Source organism: Acartia tonsa, chromosome 8 (assembly GCF_053477335.1).
Source record: "Acartia tonsa isolate MP-2025a chromosome 8, ASM5347733v1, whole genome shotgun sequence".
In the NCBI taxonomy this organism is placed as follows: Eukaryota; Metazoa; Arthropoda; class Copepoda; order Calanoida; family Acartiidae; genus Acartia; species Acartia tonsa.
The window spans coordinates 6,577,658-6,599,819 of record NC_137267.1 but is presented as its reverse complement, the minus strand read 5'-3'; the positions used below and the strand labels follow the sequence as shown (position 1 = coordinate 6,599,819).

Genomic DNA, 22,162 nt, shown 5'->3' with positions numbered 1-22,162 from the left:
GAATTATAGAAAAAACGAATTTTATAAAAAATCCTTAAAATTTGATGCAGATTTCAAATCTCCCCCTAACTTTAAAATTCCGGAAAACTTATATATCTTAATAATTAATATTTGTGAAACAATGATTCCTATGACAAAAATGTATTATTTATGTAGAATTTTGTTTATACTTACAAATTTAAGTTCTGTCACTCTACAAGAGTTATGCCAATGCATAGCCCCTTTTTTACTGATCAGTAAAAATTTAATTTAACCCATTAGTGACGAACCGGGTATCAAAACCCGGTTCCAGAAAATGTAAAAAAAAAACGGTTTCCAGCTTCATAATTGCATCATTCTCAGTATGAATCCCCCCTCTACTACCCTGGCTTTCATTTCCCCCTGGAGCAGGCAGTTTTGCTTACTTCCGTTTGCCGGTATAGCTCAACAAAGTTTGAAAATCATGAAAATTCAAAATACCCCATCTAACTTTTTTGTTTTTATGGTAAAGTTGCTGATTTTTTTCGTGAAATCTAAAGTTTATTGACAAGTACATCTATTTGTGAATTCGTATTATTCAAATTATTATTTTTTATATGATTTTTTTTTCGTTTTTTTACGCCCTATATAAGCCTGGTTCGGCACGGGAGTCAGGAGTCTGAAATTTTTATTACCCGGTTTAACTAATAGATCTTTTTTGACAACAACAACAAAACAGGGTTTCTTTACCCAAAAACGGCGGCACCTATAGCCGAAACACTAAATTTGAAATAAATCGCTTCGTATATTACTTGTAGCTCTATAGATTACATGAGGTTGTGTAGTTTTCAATTTCGGATCGTATCAAAGTTCTAAAAAGTGTTCATCTCACTTTTGGCGTTCAAAAATTACATTTTTTGATTTTTGGTTGAAATAACCGGTTTTTTACTACAAAACCGGGTTTTAATGCCGGCGGAAACCAAACAAAACGGGTAAAAATGCCTGGTTGGTATTTATGGCCAGGCCGAACCGGTTTTTTTGCAACTTTCCTGTGCACGCCACTAGAGCAAAACAAAAAAATTGGAATTCCGTTTTTACCATTATAAAGCTTCCCTGAGATTTTCAGCTCGATCGGCCCATAAAAGTGGCGCTCGGCACTAATGGGTTAATTTTAATGATGAAGCAGTAATTTCCAATTCTATTTAAGAAATACATGACAAAGGGTTATATCAGCCCACACATAACCTACATAGGTCAGTTGAATTTGAATTGCCAAAAGTATACACAGTTTCCTGGTGTTTCCTCCTCATCTCAACATTTACTACTAGCTAAAAAAGCTTCAAACATAAAAAAAATGTATAAACGATTTAGGTATACATTATACATTCAAAATTTTAAATTTTTCAAATTTTGATTTTTTTGTTGGAAGTTTGAGTTTTTATAGCTAGTAGTAAATATTGAGATAGGATGAGGAAACACCAAAAACTGTGTACACTTTCGGCAATTCACATTCAACTGACCCCTACATAAATACCCATAAAGTTTATACTTGGCAGAAGCCGGAAAGGGATAGGATAATGGCGCTGAAATAAGTCTACCTAATTATTTTCTGCAAATAATTTTACGCATAAGAGTAGAAGAAAATCGTTTACCGCTTCATCCCTGTACAATACATACAATTTCATTAGAGTTATTTATCACATTGTTTGTAGATTATTTTCTGTAATACAATGCTATAAATGATTTTCAGTTTGCCAAGAACCAGTTCTAATCCAGCGGATATTATCAAAAATATTTAGAATTTTTCAGAGAAGCTGACCATTTATCCCATAATAGTTGAAGAAAGATATAGACTTTAGCTGAGGAGTTGAAATGGATATAGAATATACGTTGCTATTGTGACAAGGGAAAAATTGTCTTCAATTAGGGTTGCTTACATGGATCACTTATTAATCAGTTTATTGGGTGGGAAGGTAACTGTGGTGGATGGATGGGGGTTGTTATTTTAACCAGCTACAAGTTTCACTTTATTGGAGTACATGATAATCTGGTGTAAGATACAAGCAATAATAAATTCACTCCAACAAAAAGAAAATAATACTCACAGACCACCCTACTACAAAAGTTTGACCGCCTGCCCACGATTTGAATTACTCAAGTTAATGATCTTAAATAAGTTTGGCTTTGTAATCATAAAAAAACAATCTATAATACAAAGTAGAATGATGTCTGTCCGTCCGTCTGAAGCTTAAGATCTCGGTAACCACTGAACTGATTGGATTCTACTCTTCAGGGAATATACCTCCGGGTCCTATGGTGGTTATAGGCTATTTTCTTGGGGGTTGGGACGCCCCAAACCCCCCTAAAAAAACAAAAAAATCTCCCCGCTAGTATTACATTAAATAAGAATAGCAAATAATTAATCACTAAACCTTCATTTTACAAAACATTGCTCGAGAGCCAGATATACAGGTATACTAGTTGTTGCAACACTAGAATCTAAAGGCATTAGCCTAGTATAACCTAAAACCATACCAAGATTTGTGTGAGGCTTTACTAAAATGAAGAACTCAATCGGTTCAATAGTTATCAAAATATGAAGCACCAAACAGAAAAAAATCCGTAGATTCTTAATATTTGTGCAATTCAACTATTTGATGAACGTTCCTCTCTAAGTCAATAAGATTATAAATAATCACGTCTAATAACTTTGGGTACCTTGATAATTATAATAAACAGCCCAATGTCCCTTCCCTCCCTGGATTAAATAGAATAACAAAATATATCTGTTACAAAATAAAATTGATTAGTATAATAGTAAAATAGATATCCCTTAGCATAGTAATCCATACTTGTATCTAACTTAACACTTTGATTTAGTGGATCAGCAAATTTTACAAATCATCATCAAAAAACAAAATTAGGCTGCTTGCTAAGATTTTGACCACAAATTGAAAAATTGCATATAGCAGACACAAAAGATTGGGCTTGAATAACTGCTCAATAATGGTTCGTCCAATATATTTAGATTTGATTTTTGGAATGACCTTATTAAAGTGATAGATAACCTAATTTAAAAAGTTTACATATTTTTTATGAATAGGAGGTAAATTTTTAATAAGGTTGTTTCCCTTATAGTTTGGACCACAAAAATACTTTTTGATAAAAAGTATTTTTGTGATGCTTATAGACAGAGCTCTCCGAAGATGCTAGAAATAAGTTTTTTAACCTCAAAAATTTAAAATTTGACAACAATAAAATCAGGCTTTTTAAAGTAATGTCTTTTTATAATTTTTAAAATAGCTCCTTTAAAAACAGCTTAAGGTATGATGTTAATTTGTCATAAATTCTTTAAAGCAAGAATGCCAATCGATTGCTATATTTGTTGACAATCTTCAACTTCTAAAATAGAACAAAAATAAAACCGCAATTAACGATAATTTTCCTCCCATTAGCAGCTGCCGCAATTGTAAAAATTATTAGTCTTTTTTCTAACGAGCCTCCTATTCTGCCAGCCGCATATACCAACTATCCACAACTACAGACCAACCGCTATACCTTTGAACAGCATATATATGAATGGCTGCCGAGCCCCAGCGTACTAATAGTCAGAGAGGGAGTGGACATTGGGCTGTTTATTCCACTAGTCCCCAAATTTTTTGGCTTAACGACTTTGGGGACTTTTATTAAATTTTTATTGGTTGGTTTAATAAGTTGAGTGAGTAAACATTTCAACCACTAATTTTAATATACAGAAGGTGTAACTTTTGAATATCATCATGGGGGATGCACATCAATGTATCGGCCATTGTCTTATCCCTATAGATGATCCTGGCTAATAATCCTTGTTAAAAAGAACCATAATTTAAGGGTTTTATAGGTCTATCCCTAGATATGCACCAATATGTTGGCGTTGAAATATCAAACAAGGTCGACACTATAGACAGCTACATATAATGTTCTATAATTTTCGTATTCTGTAAAGTAGTGAGGACTTTTTGTCTGAAGCATATGATTGCAATAACTACTGAACTGGGTGATTTCTACCCTTTAGGGAACCTTCACATAAGGTCCCAATATGGTTTTAGGCTATTTTATTTTTAGATTTGAGACTTTTAGGCTATTTCTCTGTCCCATTAACTTACATTTTTAAATTCAGAGCCCTTAGATGAATAAGGTCCCAATATGGTTTTAGGATATTTTATTTTTAGATTTGAGACTTTTAGGCTATTTCTCTGTCCCATTAACCTACATTTTTAAATTCAGAGCCCTTAGATGCTGGAGGGCGGAGCCGCTAGTCTATAATATAAAACAAGTGGTTTGTTTCAATTTATGCATCGTATACTAGAATTTTCATATAAAGAAGTCTTTAAACTATTTGTTCGGACATACATACAATTGAATTGATGAGTAGCTACACTTATACAAAGAAGTAAATGCCAAAATAAGAACTATAAATGGGGATCATAGGGGGGGGGGGGGGAAGGGAGGGCTGTGTCTTAATTCTAATTCTATACTCCAATTAAGTTGTAAAGGTCAAGCAGTAATATAGACACTATACCCAGCAGATTTAGCTTATCATGTATTAAGAATAGATAGATATAGCAGATAGAGAGGAGACAATGGACTGTTAATATTAAACTAGTTCCCAAAGTTTTATATAATTACGTTTTCTTATTCGTTGGCTTAACAACTTTAGGGACTTTTATTGGATTTTGATTAGTTGGTTTATTAAATTGGGTGTCCAAACGTTACAACCACTAATTGTAATCTACAGAAGGGGTAATTTAGTATATCAACATTGGGAATGTACATTGTCTTTATCACTTTATATACACAATTTCAAGCAACAATTTGTTTTACTAAAATATAGTTTAAGACACACAAGTATGGCAACATACAGAAATCTTAAGACATATGAAGAATTCAATCACGAAACCTTTAAAAATGAGTGTTTATTTATACCTTTACTTGTTGTTGCACACCCATAGCATCAAGGAGTTCTATATTAGAAGGGATATGGAAGGACAGAAAAATAGCCTAAAACCACACCCATCCCTGGACATATAAGGAGCTTCACTGTGAAGAAGGACCATATCGATTTAGCGGTTAGCGAGATTTTTCACTACAGACAAAAATGCTTTAGATATATACTAGGAAAAAAACCGCGACCGTGGCTCAACACGTAGCGCATCCGCTCGTCGTCGGGAAGGTGATAGGTTCGAATCTCGGTCCGACACCGCGTCACAACTAAAGACGTTAAAAATGGTTCCCACTGCTACTATGTCAGATGCGCGACGTAAATAGTTAGAGTGGGGGGAATGCCTTGGCCCAAAACAGGCGCTACTCATTACCATGCACAGTAGGGACTTATCAGACAAAGGTCGTGCATCTCAGAGAAATGGTTGTCTGATGGGTGAATGGACGCTTTACACTGCAATCATAAGCGGAATATGTTTCAAGGTGCGTGGAGATGAGGTCTAGTACCCGAAGCGACACAAAGCCCCCTAGAGTCTTATCTCTTATGTGTCATAGAAATCCTCACTCACTGAAAATTCCTATATTTTCCTCATAGAGTTACGGACTGAATAAATGACGGACCGACGGACAAACAAAGTGAAACAAACGTGCTAACAAAAAGGTATCGTTTATTTTCACTTTTCTTGCTGTTATGTCGCCCCTAGCCTAAAGGAACTCTGTACAAGAGGGGTGTTGAAGGTAAACCAACATGCGTAATGTTTATTACAAAAAGCATTTTTCAACGCTTTAAAAAATCAATGTTTGAAAAACAACAGTAAGGGGGTGATGACTTTTAGGTATATTCCCTGAAAACCACACCCAATCAGGCAAAGGTCTACTAGATCTTAAGCTTCATTCAGACAGGTGGACATAAAGACATCGTTCTATTTTGCTATTTTAGTTTTGGAACACAACTGCTAGTTGTATCATTGTCATTCTAGATGGCTATTAAATGTTTTTTTTCTTCTCTAAAGTAAGAAAGGGCTAGGTCTTGAGCTCTATTGATATGGAGAGATAAGTAGATTTAAATTTCAATATTGTTTTCTTATTGTCATTGCTTGAGCACGGTTGGGTTGTGGTTAGTCAACCCCTGCCAATTTCAATTTTAGTTTTAAAAAGAAAAAGAATTTTTTAGGGATGATTTCTCTTTTGAGGGTGGTGGTACCCTCCACTTATAAATCTTACATGAACCTATGAGAAGTCATTTGAAAAGTGTTACATATCAGTTCAGCGTTCCGCTAGATCGGCACAGACATCCTGTTATATTTTATTTCAGGATTAACACAGAATATTGTTATGCATTCAGCTGATTTCTACAATGTAAACAATGAATTTTAAATTTTTGTTATCACTGTTTCTTGGCAATTAGATAAAAGTGATTTAGAATATACAATGAAAATGAGTTTTACCCAAAGAATTATAAAGATCCTTGTATGGGAAAAAATGAAAATTATATTACTAGTAATTTCGAGTGTTGATATTCTTGTTTTTAGTACAAGGAAAATGCACTTTCAATTTTACAACTGTATTTATTTGTAAAATTATCTTGTCTACAATTTATGTATATTATTTTAAGCAGGAAAACTTTTTTCATCATTGAAAATTTTTATACCTTTGTCCCCTCCCTTCCTCTATTTTTTTTGCACAAATAATTAGGCATAAAACAATAAATTGAATTTTAGTTGTAGAGAGGTTCGTTTTGACACTCAACTTAATGAACCAACCAATTAAAATTCAATAAAAGTCATCATAGATGTAAAGCTAACAAATAAGAAAACGTTAATATAAAACTTTGGGTACTAGTGTAATAAACAGCCCAATGTTTTCTTCCTCGCTGATAGATAAAGCTGACTTACAGAGTTGCTTTGCTTCTAAAAACATATTTAATGAAAAAATAAAGGTTAAAAATTGTTATCCTTTGTTTGAGAAAATGATTACCCTGAAAGTTAATGCAAAAATACTCAAGAAGATAGAGGATAAGGATTCCTAATTATTCTACTACATCCCTTTCTTCCCCCTTAAATAAAACGTGACAAGAATTTATTAATAGATTGAATAAAAAGTAGGGGAGGGGGGGAGTTAATTATTTTCTCCATTGTCTCGTCCCTATATTCTTGATAAAAAAACTAGAAATCTGTGACCAATTTTCCCTGAAAATTTTGGGTTAACGGACAATGGAAATGGTTGTTTTCTTTATGCTGGTAATGGATATAGGATTTATGTGGATATATTGACAGGGGAATTAAGATTGCATATAGGGACCTCCTTTATTGGTCAGTTCGTTCATTAGATTGGAGGGGAGTGAATGGGGTGAAAGGGGTGGATGAACGGTATCTTTATATTAGTCAGCTTCGCGCATCATTTTATCAGAGTACATGAAAATCTGGTGCAACATCCAAGTAATAATACATACATAGATTTGCATAGGACACTGTAAAAAATGGCAGTAACTTTTGAATGGTAATGAGGAAAAAGTTCATAAAAAAAACATAATAGTCAAATAATTGTTTAATTCTTTAATTCTCTAATTTTCTAAATGAATAAGTGGATTTTTTTCATTTTTAAGAGCGAAGCTTTTCTATAATTAGGGTCGGTTTGTCCGTCCGTCCGTAACGGATAGCTTTTTCGTTAATTAAGGCATGTTAGAATTGTCCTATCGATTTCGAACTTTGCATGGTGATTCCTGTAGTAGTTAGATACGATTTGGAATGCGTAGCAACTCTATAATCATTACCAGTCCGTACGTCCGTACGTCCATTTTGGATGTGATGATTTTTTTACTTTTTTTAACAACAAATTTTTATGTTATTTAATAATCCGATTGATGTGATTTTTGGTATACAGACTCCTGGGACAACAAAGTACAATATCATAAGCAAAGCAACTCTATAATCAAGTCTATAATTAAATGTAAGTATGTCCATAAACATTATTCTGTATCAAGCAGTTTTTCAACTAATTTACTTACAATTTTGCTTTAACTCTTATTCTGATTATTCAGTTCTGACACTATACAAGTGTTAATGTCCGTTTGTCCTACCGTTTCAGTGCTTCGCTTTTATTGATGTTGTCATCCCTGTTTATCGAATCCATTGCTATTTGGCGCTGGTGTGAAAAACATATAATTCTAATGTGAAAAGGAGTTAATTGTATAAAATCATGAATATGAATGTCCATATACACAGGTAGGGAAGGATCATCACAATAGAATTATGAGATAAAGAAGACTAATGTATAGAAATAGATCATAATGAAAAAGGAACTATTAGATGGTTTCTTTATTAAGAAATTGTAACAGTTAAAACCTTATTAGATCAGCTAAAATCTTTCTGTTAAAAAAGAATAAAAAAAACAGGTAAGGTAGAATCTTAACGGTTTAAAAAATCATTTATTATTTTTAAAAGTTTTAATCGCTGCACGTTTATTCAGAACCAAAACTAGTTTAATAGATTTTTTACTAATTAAAGAATTTTATAAACATTACAAATAATATTGCACATAACATTAAAATTTTTTTTTACTCTGCATTTGAGAAAATTATTTTGGATTCTAACATTATCTTTTAAAAAAAGTAATTAAATATTTGTTAATTAAGAACTGATTACTTAAGTGTACGCTAACCAGATTCTTTAATTAAAAGAAGTTATTTAAAGAAAATTAAATAGGTTTGTGCATGGTATGTCTTTTAAGATCTCGTCAACATATAGAATAATAATTTATGCTGAATTTTCAGGAAGTGTCAATATAGGCTTGTAGTTTTTTTTCAAGCTTTGAATCTTATACATTTATTTTATGATTATTCAGTTCTGACACTATAAAAGTGTTAATGTCTGTTTGTCCTAATGTTTCAGTGCTTCGCTTTTATGGATGTTGTCATCCTTGTTTTAATAGCAAATAATAGGTAATAAGCTAGAAACCTTCCCATGACCTATTAAAAGCTACACTGTACAGAAAAACAGATACAAAGAAACAGGTCCTGTTGGTTTTATATATGATACTAGCGGCTACGCCTTAGAGGCCTCTAGGGGCACTTGAGAAGGGGGGAGTCGAATTTGATAACCCAATTTCTTATTTTAGATTTTAAAAAAAAAGTAATGAAAATATTTTGGGGGTGGAAATTTTTTTTTTTTTTTGGGGGGGGGGTTGCCTGGTGCCCCCCCCCCCCTATAATTTTTGATTTTAGTTAAAAAATCAAATTTTTTTTTGGGGGGGTTGTATATTTCATTTTTTGGGGGGTTGGGGGTGTTATAAACCTTCCCGGGACCTATGAGAAGCTACCCTGTTAAGGAGAACCCGATCGGTTTAGCGGTTAGCGAGATCCTTCAGTACAGATACATAGACACACAGACAAACAGACAAACAGACAAACAGACAAACAGACAAACAGACAAACAGACAAACAGACAAACAGACAAACAGACAAACAGACAAACAGACAAACATCCTTCTACTTTGTATTATAGATATGTTCATGTTTACTTTCCAAATCTAAATATGGTTTCTCATATCATATCTATCAACTGTTTATCTGCCATAATTAAATTGAAATAAATTACCACCCGTATAAATCAATCTCTGAAACAAGAAAATGCAAATTTTGGAACCCAGTAAAAGTGTTGAACTATTACGTCAGAAAAAATTAACAATTAACCAATGAGAGACCGCTATATATTTTACCATTGGCCAATTACAGTGAATACTGGCTTCTCATTGGTTAATTGTTATTTTTTTCTGACGTCATAGTTCGACACTTTTACGAGGTTCCAAATTTTGACACCTTGCAAGCGTTCGCATGTAATTATATAAGATGGATATATGATATACGTAGATATAATGACAGGGGAAAATTTATCGACAATTTAGCTTGCTACAATGATCTTCATCTATTGGTACAAAGGGATGGGAGAAAGGGGGGTATCATTATTTTAGTCAGCTGCGAGTATCATTTTATTAGGGTACATGAGAGTATGGTGCAACATCCAAGTACTAATATATCGATTGCAATTATACTCAAATGTTTTTACAAGTCCAAAGAAAAACAAGGATGACAACATCCATAAAAGCGAAACACTGAAATGGAAGGACAAATGGACATTAACGCTTGTATAGTGTCTGAACTGAATAATAAGAATATAAATATAAAAGAGTCGAAGCTAAATTTTAAGTAAATTTGTTGAAAAACTGCTTGATACAGGATAATGTTTATGGACATATTTTCATTTTTAGGACTTGATTATAGAGTTGCGTCACTTATAACATTATACATTGTTGTCACAGGAATCAATATACCAAATTTGTTGATAAAAAAGTAAAAAAAATCAACATGTTTAAAATGGACGTGCGGATATTCATGTAATAATTATAGAGTTGCTACTACAGAAATCACCATGCAAAGTTTATAATCGATAGGACAATTCTAACATGCCTAAATTAACGAAAAAAGCTATCCGTTACGGACGGACCGACCATAATTATAGAAAAGCTTCGTTTTTAACAAGAGTAAGAGAAAACGTGGAAAGTTTAAAGATGGGAATGATGATAATATAAACAAATTCATAGTTATTACTCTGATCGTATTATAAACAGCTTTCCGCGGATATAAAATGTAAAATTATATTCATAGAAAACTGAATATAAAACGATGCTAGACATAGTTTTTTTGGTATGGGGTGTAGGATAACCCTGTGCACACCACTGAACAGACAGACACAAGTAATTGATATAAGTCTATTGCTTTGCTCCATGATGGCGAAATTTAATAATCATTTCCTGTTTTAAAATTATTTAAATTGAAAAGTCGATGATTTCCCACAAAGTGCCAGTCGAACACTCAAACTTCTCCCTCCACTGTTTTATTTCAAATAAATCAAAATTAATTTTTCCTATTCCTTACTCTTACAACCCTGAGGAGCATATACCAGCGGAGCCCTAATCATGCGGGACTACCCTCGTCAATTACCTCATACGGGCGGAGATGCTGTCCATGACATGAAACTCCACCCATCAGACAACCAACCCTTTGATTGCACGACCTTTGTCTGAAAAGTCCTAACTGCGCATGGTAATGAGCTGCGCCTGTTTTTTGCCAAGTCATTCCCCCTAATCTGACTATTAATGTCGCGCACCTGACATAGTAGCAGTAGGAACCATTTTAACATCTTTAGTTATGACGCGGTGTTAAGCCGAAATTCGAACCTTTCACCTCCCCAACGACTTGCGAGTGTTGAGCCACGGTCGCGGGTTATCATGCGGGGCTAACCTTTAACTAATATAAACTAACCTAACATGGCCTAATCAACATGTTTAAAATGGACGTACGGACATCCTGATAATGATCATAGAGATTTCTACGCTTTCTAAATCGTACCTAACTACTAAAGAAATGACCATACAAAGTTTGAAATCGATAGGACACTTCTAGCATGCCTAAATTAACGGAAAAAAAATAACCGTTACGGACGTACGGACGGACCGCCCCTAATTATAGAAAAGCATCGCTTTTAAAAACGGCAGAAAGTGTATAATTATGGACACTTGTTAAGCCCATAATGTTAGTCAAATCTGACTAAAAATGGCTTTACAAATTGCCATTAGATACAAATAATTATTTTATCAACTTTTCTTTAGTTTGGGCCTGTACATCTGATAGCTCTTATTACTTTATAAATTATTAGCGGCTTCGCCCCTAGCCTCTGAAGAGTAGAATCTGATCGGTTCAGTGGATACCGAGATCTTAAGGGACAGACAGACGGACGGACGAACGGACAGACAGACATACATAAAGATACTTTGTATTATAGATAAAATCGAAGCAGCAAATAATGCCTGATAAAAAATGACGTCATACAATGCAAATGACCAATGATAGGCCAGTATACATTTATATTGACCAAAAATTAATCTACAGAAAGATTAATTTTGTTTATCATCAATGGGTATATATATCAATTTTTCGTTCATTGTCCTACCCCTTAAAAGTCCCTAAACCGGACTGGAACCATTGAATTTATTTTACTATATGGCAAATCAGTCATCCAATTTATATCAAGTAACAAATATTCCAAAATACAGGCAACGAAATTTTTGGATGATATTATTTACTAAAGCAAAAAATTATAGATGACTTATTATAAAATATAGTTATTAAAAAGGGTATAAGGATCAGTTCTATAGTATAGATGTATGTATACATACTATTACCTCCCTTTCTTTTTCAAAGACCTCTTTTGTCTGCTTCTAAATTATTTTCTGCTACTTGGCTGTGTTAATATAAGCGGCACCATTGGTTGATTTTCAATAACCCAATAGAAAGGTTGCACAAGGCTTTTGCGTTGGGGAGATACAATTATTTAACCCTTTCTTCCTCTAGTGTTTTACTCTAATGTATAAAGTACCAAAATGTTTACTAATATGGACGGAATGTTCCCACCCTGATTTCCTATTGGCCCAATCAAGAAAATCTGGATCTAGACCTTATATATCTATTCTCCAACCATTAGGCTAAACCAAAAAAACCATTGAAAAGTGATCAAACTCTATTTTTATAGCACAGCTACTCTATAGTTTAGCAAAGCTGTTAACTAAGAAAACGTTTAGATGTAACTTTTAATTTAAAATAATTAACAATAATTTAAACAAAAATAATGCTATATAGCACCTAATTTTGCTGCCTAATAAAAGATGAGATCATATTTCATTATGAACCATAATATACTTACTTATGTTATATTTAAAATTTGTTATCCTGTTATTGCTGCGTTATCTTATGGAGATAACTGTTCTTGATGTTTTATAGTCATGTTTACTATTTGAATAAAAGAACAGACAAAAGGTCTAAATTCTGCAGGGAAACTGACAAGTTTTAGTAAATTCTTTGTTGATAACAATTAAATATGTGAATAATATGGGTGACAAAATTAAAATACATACTTTATCATAATGTTAATGATTTTAAAATCATATTTTACAATTACTTATCTACTTCTGCATCTTTTCTAATTAGCTATTAAATCAGGGATCTTAAGGGAAAAGACAATTTAGACGATAAATTAATTCACTCCCTTAATTACTATAATCAAAATTATCCCCTCTGCAGATTTAAAGTTTTAGTTTAAAAGTTTGGACACTAAAGGGGTGAACAAACCAGTTAAGCCCCCAAAAGTTTTAGAGCCCACAACGTGTTTTTAAAAAATTGAGGGCCAACTAGTTACAGTCCAATGTTCCATCCCTCTCTCTCTCTCTCTCTCTCTCTCTCTGTGCATGCTATATAGACTAAGAAAATGATTTGTTTGAAAAAGGTGTTCCATTAATCTGTACAGATTTGATATATTTTAACGCAGCCAAAATTGATGCTGTGAGTATTGGTTTAAAAAATATGACGTAACAAAAAAAATTAGCCAATGAGAGTCCACTACGCATGCCGCCATTGGTCAATAACGGGCTCTCATTGGCTAATTTTTTTTGTTACGTCATATTTTTTAAACCAATACTCACAGCATCCCAAAATTGATTATGCCAATACGTCAAATTAAGTAAACATAAATGTTTATAACATAAACATAGCATTACATATTTATGTAGCTTTATTTTTCGTTATCTACTGAACCGATTGAGTTCTCCATTTCAAGGAAGCTAAGCGTAGGTCCCGTGACGCTTTTAGGCTATTTCATTTTTAGATTTGCGATAGTTTTATAATTTATTTCTATCAATTCCTAATTATTCTCATAAAGAGCCTCTAGATGCTGGTCTGTATTAAACAAGGATGACAAATTCCATAAAAGCGAAGCTCTGAAACGGTAGGACAAACGAACATTAACACTTGTAGAACGTCTGAACTGAATAATCAGAATATAAAAGTATGAGAGTCGAAGCAATATTGTAAGTAAATTTATTGAAAAACTGCCTAAAAACAGGATAATGTTTAAGAACATATTTATGTTTTTAGGACTTGATTATAGAGATGCTTCGCTTATAACATTGTACTTTGTTGTCCCAGGAATCAGTATTCCAAAAAATCAGACCAATCGGATAATTTTATCTGATAAAAATTTGTTATTAGAAAAGTTAAAAATAAACATGTTTAAAATGGACGTACGGACATTCTGGTAACGATCATAGAGTTGCTACGCTTTCTAAATCGTACCTAACTACTACAGGAATCACCATGCATCGGTCAATTCTAACATGCCTAAATTAACGGGAAAAGCTATCCGTTTCAGACGTACGGACGGACTGACCCTAATTATAGAAAAGCTTCGCTTTTAAAAAGAATGTCAAACTTTTTGGTAACTTTCAAAAAACGTCAAAAATTATTAATTGCTGTTAATGAACCTATTCAGAGCAATGCTTTTTTTGTTAACACTAATAAATTAGTTAATAATATCAACAATAACTTTAAAACAAGGATAACCATACCAATAAGTAGCGGAGTAATAACAAACTAAAAATATTATAATTGTTTGTTTGCAGCTATTATGTATTAGAGAAACTGCATAGACATTGTCAGCGGCCTATGCTCCCCCTGTGGAAAAGGGCTTGTTACTGTTTATATAGAGGCCTCTAGTGGCACTTTAAATTTTTAGTTTTTAAAAAATAATGCGATACCTTGCAATGTTTCGAAGGAGTCTCTATCAATATTCTACGATACTTTGCAATGTTACGTAGAAGTCTCTATTTGAGAGAAAAAAATTTCGATTTATTGTGATTTCTCTTGGGAGGGTGGTGGTACCCTACCCCCAAAATAGTTAAAAGCCTTCCCAGGAACTATGGGAAGGTACCCTGTTAAGGAGAACCCGATTGGTTCAGCGGGATCCATCGGTACAGACACACAGACATCCTGTTACTTTAGTATAAGGATTATAGGTTGATTAATATATTTACGTTCATAGTATCTTATGTGAGACCAAACTACATTTAGAATGACATTTCCAATATGGCTCTAAAACCGATTAATATCCGCTGGATTAGAACCGGTTCTCAGCCATACTGAATAATCGTGTGCAGCATCGTATTACTGACTATTTTCAAGTAATATTGTGGAATAAAAATAGTAATATTGATACCAGTTTTGTTAACCCAGGCCTTCGGCCCATTGCGCAATAACACAACTGGTTTCAATATTATAATTTTTCATTTTAATATCCGCGGAAAGCTGTCTATAATACGATGCGATAAAACTATTATTTGATTTGAAGTTGTAAAATCCACGAACAATAACTAGACCAAACTTAATATAAAGATAAAAATATACATGAAAAAAAGGCTTGGTTATTAAAAGGGTAACAAGTTTTTTTTCCGCTTCAAATCAAGCTCCTAAAAAAACAAGTTTTCCATTTTTTTTATCAAGCCCCTAAAAATAAAATTATACCTTTCTTTTAAATAAGCGAAGCTACTCTGCAAACCATCTGTTTTGACGTGTGTCTAACATATACCCTAATTTTTTTTCCTATTCCTAATATAACACGGATGACAAAATAAGTTCAATATAAAATGAGAGTTGTGGAGTTTTAGCTGAAAAATGATTTAGTATTTATGTTTAGCTCATATTAAAAAAGGACAATAAAGTTCTTAAAAATGTTATTTTTTGGTAGCATCGCATGACATAGGATCTATACATATTCTAGTTACAAGCTAACTAAAGGTCCATCTGCATTTCTTTATTCTAAAGAACGTGTCCTAACTTGTGATTTTTTTTTTCACCTATTCGTGACGAGCAAACAAAGTTCAAAGTTTTGATTCAACAAAATAGATTTTTTCAATAATTACTCAACAGAATTTAAAAAGTAAGTTGTCAAATTAAAGATATTACTATTTTTGTTCATAATAACAATTATTTTTAAAAATTTTTTTTGTTGCGTGTTAGTACCTTAAAACCAACTAAATTAAAAAAAAACTTAAATAACTTCAAAAATTAGAGGTCTACAAAAAAAACGATTGCATATCAAAATTATATGAATCATTTTACTTCTGCTACTTACTAAAATCACCAACTAGCTATTTTTTTTAAAAATCACAAAAGTTAGAACACGTTCTTGCTTTATTTTATTCCAAATTCAAGGTTACGTTATTTTATTAAATCTAACTTTTTCTGAATTTCTAGAATTAGGGTTTATCAGTCCGTACATAATAATAAAATTTGTATGATGACTTCTATGACAATTGAGTACGATTTGGAAAACAAAAAGTCTCTACGTCCATTTAAAAACATATGCTAATTTTTAAGTAGTTTATGCCATATTTATCATTCATTTTCATCTGGTTTTTGGAACAAAGATACTCTACAAGAGCTAATGATCGTTTGTTCTGCAGTCTGATTATAGAGCTTAACTTCTATGGATGTTGTCATCCTTTTTTTTTGGACATTTAAGATATTACAATATAACCATGAGAAAAAAGTATTTGTTTAAATAAATAAAGTAATATATAATAAGGAAAATAACTTGTTTATTTTCCAATTAAATTGTAAAATAACAATAAAACAAAGGTCACTGTCAAATTTAGTAAATAATTACATCCTTTTATTTAAAGTAGTAAGATTTTTTGTCTGAAGTTTAAGATTTCAAAAACCACTGGACTTATTGAATTCAGCTTTTTAGGGTATCTTCATATATGTCTCAGGATGGTTTTAGGCAAATTTCTGCTTCTCTTCTTTCACCTTAGAAAAAGGAGCCACTAGACTTTAGGGACACAGCCGCTAGTAAAAAATGGAGACAACAATGTCAAATAATTCAAACAAAATACTGACATAGAAAGGCTTATTTACCACCCCACTCCACCTTAATATTCGGTTATATTATCGTGATTATCTGTTAGATCCCTGTTACATGATCTTAAGGGATAAGACAATGGACGATAAATTTTTAAACATCCACAATTATGATAAACAAAATTATCACCTCTGTACATCAAAATCATTGGTTAAAAAGTCTAAGCTCTTCTAGTTAGGAACTAACCAACTACATTTCAATAACAAAGTTCTTGATCGTGGTTATCATAAAACTTTGGGTACCCTGGGTACAGTCCATCGTCTTTCTTCCTTACTATTCTACAATTAACAATAACATAAAATCAAAAGTGTATTAAGGAGGAGCTCTTTTATCATATCTGGTTATTTTAACAGTTGAAAATCCAGAATAATATAGTAAATGCATTTTTAGGAAAATTAAAACTTTAAACAGTTAGGCTGGGTTCTGCATTTTTTTTCTTTTAATGAAATTCAAGAATTGTATATTACAAATCGCGGAATGCTGTTATTAATGATACGATACATCATGAGTTTTCCGTATGGCTTAGAACAGGTTCTAACCTAGTGGATATTAATCGGTTTTGGAGCTATACTGAAATAGATATTTTTGACTATGATTTGTAGGGTAACTTGTTGCCTAATAAATTAATTAAATCTAACCCTTTGATTATTTTTTATTTTAGCTGCTACGTCCCCTAGAAGCCTCTAGGGGCAATAAAAATGGGATGGCGAAAAAATGACCATCCCCATCATTGGGAGTGTAATGATACTCTCCCCCAAATAAGTTAAAAACCACCCCTGGAAGAAGAATTACTGTAAAGGTAGACCATATCGGTTCAGCAGTTAGCTAGATCCTTCAATACAGACATAAAAAGCTTACTACTTTATATATTATCCATAGACACAGACAGTGTCTCGCCCTTTTAGGGAATAAGACCCTCCCTCTTTTACATCCCATGTCAAGATTTTACAAAATTGAATTGTTTTATCGTTTTTAATCATGATGATTACCGTAATTTAGAAAGCATAGCAACTCTATATCATCATTAAATAGTCCTTAAAAAAACCATCCCAAAATTCTGCAATTTGCCCCAAATGTCAACTTCTTTCAGGGTGATTTTTCTTTTTTCAAAACTAGCCCCAACAAAACATTATAAAACAAGGATGCAACATCCATAAAAGCGAAGCACTAAAAAGGTAGGACAAAGGGACATTAACACTATAGTGTCAGAACTGAATAATCACAATATAAATCTATAAGAGTCGAAGCAAAATTATATGTAAAAAGTAAGAAAATCAACATGTTTAAAATGAACGTACGGACAATCTGATAATTATTATAGAGTTAATACGCTGTCTAAATCCTACCTAACTATTACAGAAATTACCATGCAAAATTTGAAATCAATAGGACAACTCTAACATGCCTAAATTAACGAAAAAAGATATCCATTCCGGACGGACGTATGGACAGACGGACGGACCTAACCTAATTACAGAAAAGTCTCGCTTTTAACAAGAATAATTATGCTTATAGTAAGCATAGAGCTAATAAGACAAATTCTTGCTGAAACTAATACTACTTTAAACCTTTTAGAAAAGTGACAGGATGTTCATCTGTCTGTAACCCTGAACCGATGAATATTGTTAACCGCAGAACATATATGATTCTCCTCTACAGAGTAGCTACTGATAGGTCCTTGGATGGTTTATAACTATTTTGGAGAGGGTTACACCACCATTCTGAAGGAAATAGCCCCTAGAAAAAATGTCCCCGCGCACATATTCTATTTTTATATTTTCTTTCTGAAAACTAAAATTAAAATAGTTGTTTGGTGAAATCCTCTACCCCACCTCAATTGCATCTAGAGGCGTAGCCGCTAGTCAAAAAAAATTTACATCAATTTAAACGAAGGATGACATGATTCATAAGTAAGTAACGAAGCTAATAAATGCAATTGTTCATCAACAGAATTTTAACAGCTAACTTCAGCGACAAAGCACAAATTGTGTCAAAAATGATCCATGTGACGTCATACAAAAAATGAGGGAAAAAGAGAAGTATAATCCCTTATTTTTATGACGTCACATGTATCATTTTTGACACAATTCGGGCTTTGTCACTTCAGCTATCTATCATTAATAACAGTCGAGAAAATATACTTTCCTAGGGATGTTAATGTCCTCAAAACCATTACAGATTTACGGACAGACTATGAAAGATTGTCTTACACCGAAATCATTAAAATTAAAATTAACCATCGTTTCAATTAATTTACAGACGTGTGTAAGGGTTATCTTAATTTTAGAATTTAGCCATCTATTATAAGTCGTAGCTGAGTAAATCACAATTCGCCCATATCGTCACTGACTAACAGACGGGCAGACAAAGTGGATTATAAAGCAGGTTCGATAGGTAAAATATGATGTAAAAGTCAAACGAACGGATTGACGAAATATATTTACATTTTTCTCCATCAATTTTGAATTTCAAATTACCTGAAATAACTTTTTAGATATTTTGCTTCAGATAAAACACTTAATTACTTCATATTATACTAGCTACTACGCCCCTAGAGGCATCCAGTGGCACTTTAAATAATACGATATATATTGCTTTCAAGTCTCTACGATACCTTGCATTGTTACGTTCAAGTTTCTGTAGGTAAAACAAATATTTTTTGCTTTTTTGCGATTACTCTTGAGAGGGTGGTGGTACCCTCCCCAAAAATAATTATAAACTTTCCATGGCCTATGAGAAGATACCCTGTAAAGGAGAATCATATCGGTTCAGCGGTTAGCGTGATTCTTAGGTACAAATGTACAAACACACAGACAAAAAGACAGAGAGACATCCTGTTACTTTAGTATAAGGATATGATTTGCTTCGCTCCTAGAGGCTCTAGAGAATTGAAAGTACTTAAACTATCTTGAAATAATCCAAAAGCTTTTGTAAAGATTCCCTAAAAAGTGCAACAATATTTAACCAGCAATTTCTGAGATATTTAGCATCAAACAAAAAATTATGTTGCTGATTATTCATTTGAAATTGTCACGAAAAAATCGTTACAAAATTTGTAGTTTTATAATTTAGGATTCTTTTGTTGATTTTCGATCTAAAAAAATTTTGAAAATAATTTCTTTCTCTCTTTTCAATGAGTAAGATTTGTTGTAATGGCGAGGTGACCTTTTTTAAAACAACTTTTGTGTAACATCGAACATGCTTAAGTGTGTATGTGTGTGTGTGTGTGTGTGAGAGTTCTTATTTGACATTTAGAACTGGCTGCAGTGCCTGAAGGCATTAAGTAAAAGCCATGGTATACCCCCTTATCTGAAATAAATTGTCTTTTTCAGTGTGTGTGTGTGTGTGTGTGTGTGTGTGATTTCCTTTCTCTCTTTTTAATACATTCACATGCGCTCTCCCTCCCTCTCTCTCTCTCTCTCTCTCTCTCTCTCTCTCTGTGTCTGTGGTGTGTGTTTGTGTATGTGTGTGTGTATTACTTCTAAGGCGCAACACATGTGTTGTGTTCAATAATCTGTTCTTAGTGCGCCAAGCCTCTCTATGTATGTGTGTGTGTGTGTGTGTGTTCGTGTGTGTTTGATGCTAAGCGCCGGCGCCATAGGGTAGGGCGTAGTTTTTGTCAACCCCCACTCCTCCTTCCCACATCTAACCCCGTACCATTTAAGACATTATACAAAAAATGATAGGGGATAGGGGGGGGGGGGGGGGTGAGGAAAATTGTGCCAGCAGGGCGAGGGTATTATTGAAAATGTTATTTTGGTATATAAAGGATAGGAGAATGGTTGAGGGTATCAGTTGATCATTCAACAACAGAGTAAACATGAAGGTACACTAATAATTTTCTTTATATTTTTATTAATATTTTATATTTTTTTATATAAAGTGATTTTTAAGTGAATATTGAAATATCAAATTGTAGAATTTCAAATTCAAACTCTTATATCATAATTTTTGAAACTTCAACATTTTTTATCTTTCTTTTTTATATATGATTTAATTTAAAAACACCATGCATATTTCTCCGGTTTTGTCTGCAATATATCTTTATATATTTTATGTATGGTCTTCTTTTTAAATGTTTTTATTAATGTTTTAATTTGTATACCTAATATACATACTTAAGACTTCATATTTCAAATCTATACAAGTTAACAAAATTTTTTTTGTTTAGGCCTTTGTCTGCTTCGCCCTTTTGGCTGTGGCCGCTGCTGACCAGACCCACCACCAGGTCGTGAAGGTCGGTAACGCTCCCTCCGTCTCCGTATCTGTGCACAAGCCCCACGGAGCTGCTCACGCCAGTGTTGCCAGCCAGCCCCACGCTGCTCCCCAGTCTGTCCATGGTTATGGATACCATGAGAAGCCTGTGGCCGCTGTCCACGCTCCCGCCGCCGTTCCCGGCTATGCCCCCGCCCCCTATCACGCCCCTGCTCCCTACCACGCCCCCGCTGTTGCCCACACCGTAGTCCCCGCCCACCACGCCGCCCCCTACCACGCCCCTGTTGTCCACCATGCCCCCGCCCCCTACCACGCCGCCCCCGTCGTTGCCCACGCTGTGCACGCTCCCGTCGTTGCTCACGCTGTCCATGCTCCCGTCGCCCACGCTGTCCACGCTCCCGTCGCCCACGCCGTGCACGCCGCTCCCGTCGTTCACGCCGCCCCCGTGATTGCCCACCCCGCCCCCGCCTACGGCCACCCCGCCCCTGTCTACGGAAAGGAGGAGCCCGCCCCCTATGCCTATGAATACGGTGTTGCTGATGACTACTCCAAGGCCCAGTTCCAGGCCGCCGAGACCGCCGATGCCAACGGTGCCGTGTCCGGCAGCTACTCTGTTGCTCTCCCCGACGGCAGGACCCAGCACGTTAAGTACACCGCCGACCACTACAACGGTTATGTCGCCGATGTGTCCTACGAGGGAGTCCCTGTCTACCCCGAGGCTAAGCCCTACCACCCTGCCCCCGCCCCAGCTTACCATGCCTAAGCAAATCTTCATACCACACACAAATCAACTGAAGTTATGAAGAGTGCTGATGGAATGTGAAAGCATTTCCCTTCCCCAGCTCACGAACCAAAAAAACCTCATTGCATTATTTATGTATTTATTTCATATATAAGCTATATATTTTTCGCAATAGAAAATATAAAATTCAAATTGAAATTTATTGTTTTCTTTTATTGAAATCATTATATATAATTTTATCTATGTGTATGAATGCATAGACGTCGCAACAGGTATATGACAACTGAAAAGAAACTAACTTTCAATTATTTCATTTCATTTTTACAGCCTAATATTTTACAATTCCTTAACGAAATGCAGGCAAAATAGTTATCTTAAGTTGTCATATACCTTTACATGCGAGATAAAACAAAGAAAATGTTTATTCTTAAAAGTCATATACCAATGATTCGATGATTTATTT

General features: G+C 33.9%; 1 protein-coding gene across 1 annotated transcript; it reads left to right on the top strand.

Moving 5' to 3' along the window:
• Positions 1-20,453: 20,453 nt before the first annotated feature.
• LOC145325880 (uncharacterized) lies at positions 20,454-21,897 on the top strand. The gene is made up of 2 exons (XM_080168858.1): positions 20,454-20,568; positions 20,914-21,897. The coding sequence occupies exons 1-2, from the start codon at positions 20,563-20,565 to the stop codon at positions 21,718-21,720; spliced, it is 813 nt and encodes a 270-aa protein (XP_080024984.1). The 5' UTR covers positions 20,454-20,562; the 3' UTR covers positions 21,721-21,897.
• The last annotated feature ends 265 nt before the right edge of the window (positions 21,898-22,162 follow it).